The 14347-nt window shown below is 40.7% G+C and overlaps 1 protein-coding gene across 5 annotated transcripts in view; it reads right to left on the reverse strand.

The window, feature by feature from the left end:
* ripor1 (RHO family interacting cell polarization regulator 1) overlaps nt 1–14347 on the reverse strand; it is a 353552-nt gene that overhangs the window by 57786 nt on the left and 281419 nt on the right. For all 5 annotated transcript variants that reach the window (XM_041191363.1, XM_041191361.1, XM_041191359.1 and 2 more), the window contains exons 7-8: nt 12530–12679; nt 9842–9905 (exon numbers count right to left, since the gene is read on the reverse strand). In XM_041191363.1, the coding sequence (XP_041047297.1) occupies nt 9842–9905; nt 12530–12679 (214 nt within the window). The remainder of the gene's footprint in view (nt 1–9841; nt 9906–12529; nt 12680–14347) is intronic.

Genomic DNA, 14347 nt, shown 5'->3' on the forward strand with positions numbered 1-14347 from the left:
TTCTTGCCATTGCACTGGGCTCTCAGACTAATTTGTCCTCTCAGTATGAGTAGCGTGCTATCATATAGCCTCAACCTTACTTTCGAGGGCTTCATTTTTGGATCTCCATGTAGTTGAACTACTTCGCACAGGACTGTGAAGGTCATTATGTAGCATGACACACCATTGTCTATCTGACACTTCTCTGCACTTGATACTCTCCTTCTGCAGTCATCATTATAACAGTCACAAACCATTTATCACCTAAAGAACTGACAGAACCAACCTGTTGTATGGCGTGTAGTGCATCAGACTGTACTGCTGTTATCTCTTGTGTTTGGCTAGAAAGAAGCAAATCAAGCCTTTACAGATGGCCACTGGCGCATGAAATGATTCAGCTTCTTGCAGTTAAAACACTGCTTTCCCCACGCTTGGCAATTGTCCTTTTCCTTAGCGTGATGTCGACCGCAGTAGTTGCAACCTGCCCTTTGTCTGCGATTACTCTGCACTTTCGACCTGGAATGTGTCTGAGCCTAATCTATTGCCTGGTCAGCTCTGCCATGCATATGCTCTGGCTGATGTTTTACAGCTTCTGCGTTGCTGCACATGCTTATCGCTTTCTTGAGCATCAGTTTCTCATGTTTCAGTAGACTTTCTCTCACTGAAACTAATCTATCTTTAATAAGCTTCATTTTTTAGTTGTCCAATTCACATGATTCTGCAAGCTGTGTTTACGCAGTCACATACTAATCTGTGGTTCTGTTTCATTTTGAGCTCTAGTGTTGAATACATAGCGTTCATAAGTAATACTCACTCAGGGTTCAAAGCATTCATTCAAGGCTTTCAAAATCTTTGTCTGTTTTCTTTTTTCATCGATTAGATTTAGGGTGGTATACAAATTGTAGCAGTCCCTCCCCAACAGTGTTAGAAATATGGTTACTCTTATAGGTTCCGGCTTGTTAATTAAATCTATTGCTAGCTCGTAGTTTTGCCATTGCAAATGGAAAAACTGCCAAATGAGCCACTTATCTTTCATTTCAACAGGAATTGGGAGGGGGAAGCTTACAACAGTCATATTAACTCAATCAGTATCTTACTTGCAGCCTATGGTACCTGTTGCTTTTCCTTAGCCTTTTCCAGGAGCTCTTTGCAGATTTGAATATTAGTGTACTTTTGAGCTATGTCTTCTCTATAACATTTCTAGGATTTTTAAATCTCTGTTTTATCTCCACTTCCAGACACCACATTTCATGTTTAAGGACTGTGGAGCTTCTCAGTGTTTGTCTCAGTGAGAGGTCTTTATTGAACCCATCTCAAGATGGCTCCTTACAAAAACTGCCCTGTCTGCAGAGGTCACCTGACTACAAAGTCGGTACATAGAGATCATATTGCATTACAAACCCAAACAGATTGGCTGGCTGTACTAAGTGGTGATAAGTCACCTGGACTAGATGAGATGCATTCAAGGACACAGAGAAGTCAGGGTGGAAATTGCAGTGGCATTGGTTATAATCTTCCAATCCTCCTTAGATACAGAACTAGTACCAGAAGACTGGTGAATGACAAATGTTACACACTTGTTTAAGAAAAAGAGTACAAGGATAAACCCAGGAATTACAGGCTGGTCAGTTTAACCTCAGTGATGGGAAAGCTTTTAGAAACAATAATTTGGGGCAAAGTTAATAGGCACTTGGACAAATGTGGATTAATTAAGGAAAGTCAGCACAGATTTGTTAAAGTCAATTCGTATTTAACTAACTTGCTTGAGTTTCTTGATGAGGTAACGGAGGGTTTGATGAAGGTAATGTATTTGATGTGGTGTACGTTGACTTCCAAAAGACATAACTGGCTTGTCAACAAAGTTACAGCCCATAGAATAAAAGGGACTGTAGCAACGTGGATATAAAATCGGCTTAGTGACAGGAAACAGAGTACAATGGTGAATAGTTTTTTTTCGTATTGGAGAAAGGTGTACAGTGAAGATCCCTTGGGGTCAGCGTTAGGACCCCTGCTTTTCCTGATCTATATTAATGACCTAGACTAGGTTGTACAAGGCACAAGTCCAGAATTTTAGAGATGACAAAAACTTGGAAGTATTGTGAATTGCGAGGGGGATAGTGATAAACTTTAAAAGGACCTGGACAGGCTGGTAGAATGGCAGACAAGTGGCAGATGGAAGTTGATGTAGAGAAGTGTTAAGTGATTCATTCTGTAGGAAGAATGAAGAGAGGCAATATGAAATAAAAGATACAATTCTAAACGGGAGTATATGTGCATGAATCATTGAAGGTGGCAAGGTAGATCGAGAAATGGTTAATAAAGCATATGGGAACCTGAGCTTAATAAATCAGTACAAAAGCAAGGGAGTTATGATAAATCTATATATAACACTGGTTCAGCCTCAACTGGAGTATTTTGTCCAGTTCTGAGCACCACACTTTAGGAAGGATGTGAAGGCATTAGAAAAGGTTCCAGGGATGAGGCACATCTGTTATATGGATAGATTAGAGTAGCTGAGCTGCTCTCCTTGGGAGAAGAGAAGATTAAAAGGAGAGCTGGTGGAGGTGTTCAAAGTCATGAGGGGTCTGGACAGAGTAAATAGGGAGTAACTGTTCTCATTGGTAGAAAAATTGAGAATTAGAGGGCACCGATTTAAGATGATTGGCAAAAGAAGCAACGGCGACATAAGGAGAAATATTTTAATGCAGCTTGTGGGTAGGATCTGGAATGCATTGCCTGAGATTGATGTGGAGGCAGATTCAATTATGGCTTTCACAAAAGAACTGGAGAATTAATTGAAGAGAAAAAAATTGCAGGGCTATGGGGAAAAGGCTGGAGTGGGAGACTAGGCAAATTGCTCTTGCAGAAAGCTAGCATGGATATGATGGGCCAAATGACCTCTATGCTATAACCATTTTACAATTCTATGAAATTATATTTCTATAATTTGTATTTAGATAAGCTCAATGGGAAATGGTTACAACTCAGTTTTCTGTTATGGTCCCAGTAGCTGTGGAAATTTTCTAAAAGGATCTCTCGCTGCCAGCAGTTATACATTCACAGTTGGTGAGGCATGCAAATATATTCCTCAGTTCAATTCTTTGTGCTAACACCCACAATGGATTATTCAAATACACAGCCCTTTTCAAGCCTATTTCAGCTCAAAAATAAGCCAATTGTAAATGGAGCTATACAGCAGGGTTATGACTCTTTTTACAGAGTCAAATTTTACTCAATAAATGCACATTCATAAAATTAGTGAAAAACCAGTGAGAGAAACCAAAGGTCACACAAGAGTTTTCTGAAAGATGAAAATATGAGGAGAGAATATGGTTCTCCCAGAAATGGTCAACTGAAGGGTGCAGTATAAATAAGATGTGGCAGGAGATAAGAGATTAATCATGAACTCATTACTTAAAACCGTAACCAATATTACTCAAATACTCAATTAATGGAGTGATCACTAAACTCTTTCTATAGAAATGATTGAGTGCTCCCTGCAAATGTAATCAGGCTGCTGAAGACCAGCATTGTTGTTTCTGTCAGGAAATCCATCTCTTTTAAATTTGGTCTGTGGGTTTTTGGGGTGGAGGCCAGCCCCTGGTTTGATGGAAGCTGGGGTCGGATCAGCAATGCGCTTGCATGGTGTGCAGCACTGAAAGTTGATCATGTGACCAGGTGTGTGTTGCAAAAACCCAACCACAGGACCAGACCAGGTTTACGCGGGGGGGGCTGTGTGTGCGCACGCGTGGTGGCAGCGGGAGCGTGCAAAAGAAAGCCTATGTGACAGAGTCAGAAGCAGATGAAGAGGAGAGTTGGGCTCCGTGCTGCTGAAGCGCTGTCATTAATTCCATGCCACCGAGGGAGCTGGGTTCAGAGAAGCCCCAGAAGGTGCTGATAGCTCCATGCTGCTGAGGGGTTGGAGCTCAGTAAAGCCCTGATGCAGCAGTAGTTTGGGTATAGAAAAAGTTTGGCAGCAGATGGCCCAAGCACAGCTAGGAAACCAGTATGATGCCTGAGTATAGACTTTGTAGTGCAGCCTGGCAAATACGATGGGATGCAACTTTGGTCGAAGTGATTGAGTGGATGGGAGGTTGTTGCAGCAGCCTGAGCTGGAGTTCAGTTGCCTGACAACTCATTGCAGGTTGAAGCAGCAAGATGGCTTCCAGGCTGAGTTGGAGCGGCTTTTGATGGAAGTCAGAGGCTATATCCTCAAAGAAGAGGAGCTGAAATCCCTCATGAGGAAAACAGGGTTTAAAGGATTTAACATAACTTATTCAAAGCGTTTGTTCCATGTGTTTTACATTTGCAGAATATCACAAGGCTGGGAGATTTTGTTGAGTACACAAAGTTAAATGCAGTAGTGTTAGAAGGAACCTTATTAAATCATGGCAATTCAAATAATCAGAGTTAGAAATTCTTATTCTCTCCAGACTTCCCTTTTCACTCACATAAACACACGTACCATCTGTGATCGCCCACCCAATACTACACTCTTAATCCACTCCCCAGCTGGAACTATTGTTATGTCACTCTCACCCTCTCCCCTTGCCCCATTACATAAACACACACACCATCCCACTTCACCCAATCTTCCCCCACACTTGACTATATGGAGTGCCAGGGCTCTTAATTTTGGATACGAATAGGTGGATAAAGGGAGCCTGGGTTGCTGCTCCTCCAAATTGCACCACCTTGTAGGGAAACATTTATATTGTGCAAGCGTTTCTTTACCCCATGCCAACCAAATAGCCCCGCAAGTGACCATCTGGGATACTGAGTGAGAACCTGAGCACCAATAGCTCAAACATGCAGTACACTACAGTATCCGCATGCTTGTGAACAGAGATGTAGTGGTTGCTATCCATCCACCATTTATGAATCATAATAGATATGCTTTATGTGGTGGACCGGGTTACATTTTAATTAAAAGCAGAACTTTAACAAAATGATGCAAAATAGTAGCTTGAAACATTCTGAATTGGACGTAGGCAGAATGACTTAATCTTCTCCTATTTAAATACAGGGCCTACTTCCATCCTGGTCAAGCAGATTTGCAGTCCCAAGTTAAACGTTCCACAGTCCAAATGGCATTTATGTAGTTCACTTGGGGTCTTTCTGTTCAAATGAAAATAGATATTGCATTTCCACCCCTACAATAAGTCAATCTACACAGGCAGGAAAGTAAACAGAAGGCAAAATTTTGCATCAACCAGATCTGTAGGCCCAGAATAACTGATTGCAGAGATGGAAGTGCAATAATAGGCCTAGCTATGGCTGCCTTTCATGGGTAGAAGTACACAATGGTTTAGAAAATAATATTTCTGCAAAAATCTTGTACTGCTGAACTTAATTATAAAAACACAAAACTTGGCTAAAAGCATTGTTCCACTTCCTGCTGTGTCAGCCTCCTCAGTAACGTCGTCTCTTGTGAATCCCATCTCTACAGATCTGGAGCATATGTTTTCCTGATATCACACAAACCCCACCCCCCACAAAAAGATTGAAGATGTTCTCATGCCCTAAAGCAACTCTCTCAAGACAACATAAACTCAGTTTAAAAAATAAGTTCAAAAGTTTATTCTTAAGTAAACAAAAATGATGATTTGGGAACAATTTGAGCTCAATTAAAACAATAAACTCGGTGACAACGTAAAAATTCTGCCCAATTTGTCGACATCATTACAAAAACGTAACACGTTTTTGTAAGGTAACTACACTGCTCATGGGAAGGAAAACCAGCCTTCATCTCAAAATCTGGATCATTGGTCACCCTTGTTGAAACTTCTACAGTTGGCTGCCGACAGCCTCTGTAACTGAAGACAGATTTCAGTCCCCCAATATGCCAGCAGTTCTATTCAAAGTCATGCCGCAAACTCACTTTTGACTGAGCAAAAGGCAGCAGTCCTATTCACAAGAATCAATGATAACATGATGTAACTGTGGTCTATTGTACAAAGTAGAATTGCCACTTTGGGCTTGGTTGGTCAGGTTTAAAATTAGAGTTGTTTGCATTAAAAAGATCTGTAAAACTGCCAGCTACTGGAATAGAAAGATAAAAGCAAAAAACTGCGGATGCTGGAAATCCAACAAAAATAAAAATACCTGGAAAAACTCAGCAGGTCTGGCAGCATCTGCGGAGAGGAACACAGTTAATGTTTCGAGTCTGTATGACTCTTCAACAGATCCAAGTAAAAATTTTTTTACTTATGACTCTTCAATAGAACTAAGTAAAAAAATTTTTACTTGGTTCTGTTGAAGAGTCATACGGACTCGAAACGTTAACTGTATTCCTCTCCGCAGATGCTGCCATGAGTTTTTCCAGATATTTTTATTTTTGTACTGGAATAGAAAGTTGTGTGCCTTGTTAATCAAATGCTTTAGGGTAACTGCCAAGAACCTAGTATTTGTTTTTAAAAATCAGCTGTTTGGTTGGACAAATTAATACATCACAAAAACAAAATTTGTATTTCAAATCAACACTAACGTGATTGTAGAGCACTTTGATAGGCCCCATGAATCTGATTCCAAGATGAATTTTACAGTCACAACACTGCACTACCAAGGCATATCAGTATCAGAATTTCAAAGAAAAGCTTTCAATGCGGTTACTATTCTATGGATTTGTAGAGACAAGGCTGTGACAAATATAAAGCCTATTTATACTGCAAGACGAGATGTTAGGCAACTCAAATGCAAATACATCAATTTCACCATCAGGATCTCCACCTTTAGTGTAAAGCTACTCTATTCTCTACTTAGAAATATATACAAAGCATGTCAAGAAGATGCCAGGCTGTATTTTTGGGGTGGCTGAGTTTCCTTAATGTATATTGCATTCAAACCTGGACCCGGGGTCCCCTGTGCCCCCGCAGGCCCGGACCCTCCTGCCACCATAGAGACCCAGCTTACAAGAGGTGCCCAGTTAATCAAAACATTGAATTGCAATCACTTCTAAACAAATAAGTATTTCACTTCCAGTTAATTTATTAAATCAGCCGCAAATGGATACAATCACAAAAGTAGCTGTAGCTGTACTGCAATGCTGATCTATCACTGTAGCTTTCTTTACTTCTTCACAAACAGTTGGAATTTGTATCTGAAGATCTACAGTAAAAGGCTTCACACTGCTTCTCTCTCTTCTGATGCAAGATACATTTACTTATACTTCAAATCCTTTGCTTTCTTCAGTTACACACCAGTAAAAGGAAGTGATTGTCAGTGTTATTCATCCTCATACGGTAATCTTTAGCCACTGACATTTTTTCTGCCCACAGCTCGAAAAGATAATGTAATTATCACTGTTGCCTAGTAACCCACATTTCAGCTGACAGAGCCAGCCTAGCACTGTTGATTCTACTTGCACATTTTACAAGATAGTCTAGGTGAGGTAATCTACAGTATCTGTTCCACATTACTTCTCAGCAGCAAGTCTCAGAGCAGGCAGTCACCACTTTATAAAGTCAAGTTACTGGTTCAGATCCAAATGCTGTATTTCAAGAGCAAAACCATTCTCATGGGGCTACATAAAAAACAGTCTTGATGAAAAGTACTCAGGGAACTCATCATTAGAACAAAGAGCAGAGACATGAGCCATCATTATCACTTCAAGCGCAAGGAATACAATGACCTCCTGCCATAACTGGCACCTTATTCTGTTAACAACAAGGGAATACTAGGCATTTTAAATGAAGACAATACCTCAGAGGCCTAATGTGACTCTCCTTTAAGGCATCAATGATTTCACACAAAAAAAATGTCTTCTTTTAAAAAAATATTTTTTAAACACAAAATTAATTTGAAGAGGGTCCCACGAAAACATTGACAAAAGAAAGGCAGATTCAGTCTTGTCTGGATGTACATGAATTGGAGATAAGAAACTAAATCAGCCCAAATATGCACCAGTCATAATTTTTAAAAGCCACAATGCCTCTTCTATCATACAGTATTATCCTAGGCCACATGCAGAGATTCGATACTTTTACACATAAATAAAGCTTTCATTCAAAATCACAATCTCAGTGTCAAAACTGATACTATTCAGTAAAGTCAAATCTGGAACACCATCCATGTGACTGCGGACAAGGTTGAAGATATTCTGGACATTTACTTCAGTAACGGAAGTAACATTCAGAGCCGGATTTTCACTACTGAGGCGGGTAGCTTGAGCCTGGAAGTTTTCCGCCAGACAACTTGGTAAGACGACCCCTAAATCGCACGATTTTCACTCCAGGGAGGCAGGTAGAGTCAGGCTGCCGACCCTAGAAGCAGGACATAGGCAATCATGGAGGCAGGCGAGTGCTGAGGCGTGCTAGTTAGAAGTCTCGCCTCAGTTCTCTGGGACTTTGTCCCAGTTGTTCAGAAGCCATTAGACCCTCTAGCCCTCACCAATGCCCCCTCATACCCTCCATGCCATCTCATGCACCTCATCAATCCCATGGCCCCTCATATCCTCCATGCCAAGGTAATACCAACCCGACCCACATAGCCCTCACTCTCAATGCCAACTCATACCCTCCAGGCCAACTCAAACCCTCTCACGCCCCCATGGCCCTCATACTCTCCATGCCAAATCAAATCACCCCCACCCACCCCCATGCACCTTCATACCCTCCATGCCACTCACATCCATAACAGGCAGACCTCAGGAGCCATTATACAGACGGAAAAAATACTTCTAACAATCTAATGCAGCTCTTACTTATATACACTTGATAGTGGAAAAAAAAACTTCCATTCATAAAATCCAATCAAAACTCTTAAAACACAAGTGGTTAAGCTCTTATAAAAACAAACTGCTATTCAAGGCCCACAGCAAAGGCAGCTAACTCTTTAATAGCCTCTTTTACCTGTCAATCAAACTGTGAACTCAACCCTCACTAAGGTAACTTCAGCTTTTGAAACTCAGCCAATCAATCACACTGACATAATAATAGCCCCTGGGAAATGTTAACAAAGAACTCTATTGAAACTGCATGACCAGATGCTGTTTTTCCTAACCCGTAGCAACTAGATTTTCACTCAAAGCAGAGGATTTTTTAAAAATCCCGGTGATACCTGCAGCATGTTTCTCTCAAGAGTTTAAAGAGTAGGGGATTTGAAAATCTTCAGATCATGGCAGTTATACGGACCTCATCTGCCCTTCAAAAACATTACACCCAGGCCATCAATGTGTGACACACTGTGGTTCAAGGTCCTTACAACAGCCAAAATGGGGTCTCTTTGAACTCAGCACTGATTTCAAACGGCTCTGCTGAGTTCCAGTTTCTCTCCTGTGTGAGTCACGCCCCACCCCCTTCCCCCACTAGCAAAAATTGTGTCTGTTGGAAATGTGGTGAGGCTTCTAGATCCAGGTCTCTCCTGCCATTTTAAAGTCTGCAAGGTCTTCCCTATTGCCCAAAAATCTGGCCTTTAGTCTCAGTATACACTAATCCACACGATTGCAATGAGGCCCACAAATTGGTTTATAATCCTATATTCAGCGTTGCAATTACTAATCTCATGTAATTTTGCATGCATCAGAACCAAGCCAAATAAATGCATTCTCCATGTACAAGCAACTTTAAACGTGCCCATTATGATAATTACAGTAATTCAAAAAACATTTAAATTGCGACCTGCCTCATATATAATAAACTCCTCTGATGATTATTATACAAATACATGTATGAAACACCTAAAAGTACTGCACAGATCACCAATTATAAAAATATTTTCACTTTGAACAATAATTCCTTAAGGGAGGCAAGGATTGTACAGACAGCAAGGAGTTTCCAAACAAGACAGATCAACCTAAAAAGGCTCAAATCTCAGAAGCTTTTTTTAAAAATAGGATTCAAGTTTTGTAAAGAATGTTACTCACCTTTCATTTTCACATGGAATTCTCCTAACTGGTTCTCGAGTTCACTCTCCATTGTGCACATACTCTGGGTAAAAGAAAGGGGCCTTTTCACTTTGGTGCAAGGTAGAGCATTTGGGTTTCAATGTTAACAACAAAGCCAATAAATTAGGACATCATACTCCTCAGACTTGGATTTTCAATTCAGGATTGGAAATCCAACGTCCAGATAATTTCCAGATTCCGACATCACACTGTGTCTACGTTGCTCGTGCGATGCGATCTTTAAATGTTAATGCCTTGACTGGGCAGGAGGAGATTTGGCGCCCAATTAGTGGGACTGAGGTCTGCAAGGAGGTGGGAGATGCTAGTTGGAGGAAGGGCATCAAAGGCAGATGGCACCAATGACAGGGCTTGCCATGCACAAGAGGCGGCAAGAATTCGGAGGGCCTGAAGCCTTAGTGCTCAGAGAATTGACCAAACAGTCAGCTAAATGGTACTGCATCCAATCCTGCAGCAAAACCACAGGTGACAAAAAAAAACTTTCTAGTCTTAAAAATGCAGCTCTCCACATTAAACCTGACAGCTTCACACCAACATGCAGCAGACTATTCAGGTTTTGCAATTTCCAATTTGAAAATCACCTCCTGGTTCTCCCTGGGCCATTAATTGGAGTTGCGCAAGTTTGCAGTGCCATCCTCCCTTTTAAAATTGGGTTACGCTTTGGAGGCATTGGGATCCAGTGACACACTCAATGCACACCTGCACCCATGCTCACCCCCTCTCCTGCAATTGAAAAATCAGCACCTGATCAACAATTGTTATAGAAACCAAACCATTCCCTTCCGAGCTGCTTTGATGCTCGTTCAGGATTTGATCAGGTCAATGCTGAATGGGAATTCATCAGATGGTAGAAAACTGACCAACTGCCACCATTTTGATCATACTTATCAGGTAAGTACAATACAGGCAAACACTGTGGAGTGGTAGAATGTGGTTGCATGCTTTAGATTCAGCCATATTATTAAAAATTGAGCTGAAGATAGGCATTCTGGCTTCTTCAATCCTTCCCAGAAGGCAAGGCAAAAAGTAATGGTGAATTGACCACGGACACTATTGTGCTCATCTAGTTACTGACTGAAGAATGGGGGAGGCATGGAAGGTGGTGCCAGTCTGCCCTTACCATTAGGGAATATAGAATACAATGGTGTCACAGCCTTGATTCAGTGGTAATCCTCTAGCTTTTGAGTCAAAAGGTTGCAGGTTTGAGTCTCCACTCCAGAGATTTGAGCAGATAATCAAGACTGCCACTTCAATGAAGTGTGAGGGAGTGCTGTAGTGTTGGAACTGCCATCTTTTGGATGAGATGTTAAACTAAGGCCACCATCTGCCAACATACCTCTAAGCTGTTGAGGAGTGCAGTAATCTTAAAGACACCCTGCAGTGCAGCAAATTAAAATTAAGGGGAACACTGCTGCTTGCCTTCTCAGGTGGACACAAATTATGCCATAGCACTATTTTGAAAGAACAGGAGACTCTTCTGGTGTCACGGCCAATATTTATCCCTCAACCAACATGACTACAACATTAGCTGGTCATTTATTTCATTGCTGTTTTGAGAGCTGGTTGTGCACAATTAGCTACCATGCTTCCTACAATACTTCATTGACTACACTTCAAATCATTCCTTTGGGACATCCTAGGATTGTGAAAGGACTACAGCAATGCAAGTTTATTCTTTTCTTTTACAAATCTACAGATGTTACAATGTACTAGCCAGACCACATTTCAACTATTGTGTTTGGTTTTGATTGCCAATGATGCGGGATAACAAGCATCAGAGAAGAAAGATATAGAAACAGATAGTGCTGGAAATACTCAGAAGTTGTGGCAGCATCAATGGACAGGGAAACAAGTTAATGTTTTGAGTCGAATATGACCATTCTTTAGAACTGGAACTTCCAGCTATGAAGAGTCATACTTGACTCGAAACATCAAGTCTATTTCTCTCTCTACATGTTACATTTTTATGTCCAATTTCCAGCATCCGCAGTATTTTGATTTTCTATTAAAGACAACAGAGAATGGAAACAGCACGGATTGCCAGCGGAAAGGAGATGAACAATGAATATAATAACACCCTCTTGTGGCCATTTGCATATGTATTTATATAAGCCAAAACTGGGTTAAACCAGTTCAATTGGATACTTAAACTCCATGCGGCACAAAGTGTCTTTTTGTCCTGCAAAGATATCACAATGAAAAATGGTTACAAAATTTAGTGTGAAAGGTGAAAATCTCATAGGAAGAAGTAAAATACTGAATGGTATAGATAAGGGAAACTCAGATAACTTCAAGAAAGTAGACTGGAGGACATAGATTTAAATTAGGAATATGAAATTTAGAATAGCTATAAAAAGGGTTTGTGTTTATATGGCACATGATCTCAGGACATCCCAAAACACTTCATAGCCAATGACAGTTTTAAAGTGTAGTCACCATCATCAGCAAACACAGCACAGAGCAGGGCCCTTCCTAATCCGTACAATATTTCAATAGCACAATGTGGAATGTCTTTCAACATTATAATATCAAGGAAATTCTGTTGCATTTATACTTCAAAAGTTCAGTCCAGACTCTGGAAGGCGATTGCACTGAGCTTAACACCATTTCCTTATTTCCCAGTTACAATCTTTCAGCTCCTGGCTTTACCTCAGTATATTCTTTGTAGCCTTTGTTGGCTTCAGCCAAGCTTTCCCTTGCTTCTTTGCTGGTTTGAGACACAGAATAGGCCCGCACCATGTTATTTGCACCATCCCGTAATCTTCGTTGGATGCAGTAAGATTCATAAAGCTCATCAATCTGCAACAAATTGCAAAGGAAATAAACCAGTCAGTCAGTCATCTACTTTACCAGAATGATGGGATGCTGTGGGTGCAGCCAGGAAGCAGACAACGTATAGCATTGGCTTTCAAATCAGGGTTAAAGAAGGTTTTTATATCTGGGAGTCTACCCACAATGTACTGCTGTACATTTATCTTTAAAAAAAAACCCATGTACTTCAGAAATGGGAGTTGACCAAGAACCAACAGGAGGTCTATTATATTTTACACATTTCATTAATAAATGATTAAATAACATAGCTAAGAGGTCTGTTCGGACTGGAGACGAAGTGAACAGTTAACCTTGATGTCACTTCAAGAGATTTATAGCCATGGTACCCCATTGACAATGATGCTCATATAATGGGATTGAGCTTCTCCTTCCCTCCTTCTGGCCCCCCAATTCATCCCCCCATCTCTTCTGAAGACACTAATTGGTGGAGGTTCAGCTCCATCAACACCAGGCACTTGCCAATTCATTGCCAAAAATGGGCATTCTTCATGTACAAGTCAAGACAATAAGTGACAATGGGCTATTCCTACAAGGGAACCTTACAGGTCACAGCCAATTCCTTCCTCATTCAGTGCTTATATGAGATTCAAATAGAATCAAAACAGCTGACACCACAATTCAATACTGAGAGACTGTGATATTAACCAAGATGCAGTCTTTTGGATACAACATTGAACCACAGCTTTGCTTGCCTGTTCTGGTGAGATGTACAAGATCCCATTGCAGTATTCAAGGGAGGGGAGAGGAGTTGACCCAGCATTCTGGCCATGATTTACCATGGACCAACACCACCAAACCAGTATCACAGGTCATTTATCTAATTTCACCATGTGAGATTTTGCTGCGCATTCACATTACATATCACTTGAAAATTAATTATTTACCTGTTAAGTACTTAGGGATGGCCCAAAGTCATAAAAGATAATATATAAGTGCAACCACTGTCATTCATGTGCACTTTTTAGTCCTGGACATCATGGAATTGTGGCAGGAGCTGAAAATTTGACCTACTTTCCCCTCTCCAACCACTTTTTTTTTTAAACTGACCAGCCACTCAACCAAATCATACAGATTGCAATAGGCTACATTTAGACTTTTGAAGAATTTTTAATACCTATTTAGAAAGAAAAACGCTAAATGTAATAAATTTTTAATGACAGCGAGATTGCCACAGTGGGTACAGCTCCCAGACAGTGTCCACAACAGGTTCTAAGTACTGGAACATATTGGCAAGGGTTGACAAACACACGTTGCACGAGCTCCCTTTGTAACACACATTGTCGTGTAGCAGTTAACTGGAACACAGCTTTTAATGAGTCCTCTATGAGCTGGTATTTGTTGCCTGCTGTTATTATAGACATTAGGCACTTTGTACAGCTAACACAAATAAATATTTCTACAATGTGGAACTTTAGCTATCATAGGGCAGCATCCTGACTAACTACAATTATCTGAATTTTCACATAATTCTCCTTGTTAGAAAGGGAGCTGTTTGTAAATTGACTGGCCCTCCTCAGCCTTCTCTTGTACCGAGTTTTAAAATTGTTGCTCAGGAGTAGACAGGGAACAGACACTGTAAAACTGCTCTTCTTTGAGACAAAAGTAATTGACGTAAAATCATATTTCAGTTAGATC

Source organism: Carcharodon carcharias, chromosome 7 (genome assembly GCF_017639515.1).
Source record: "Carcharodon carcharias isolate sCarCar2 chromosome 7, sCarCar2.pri, whole genome shotgun sequence".
NCBI classification, from domain to species: domain Eukaryota; kingdom Metazoa; phylum Chordata; class Chondrichthyes; order Lamniformes; family Lamnidae; genus Carcharodon; species Carcharodon carcharias.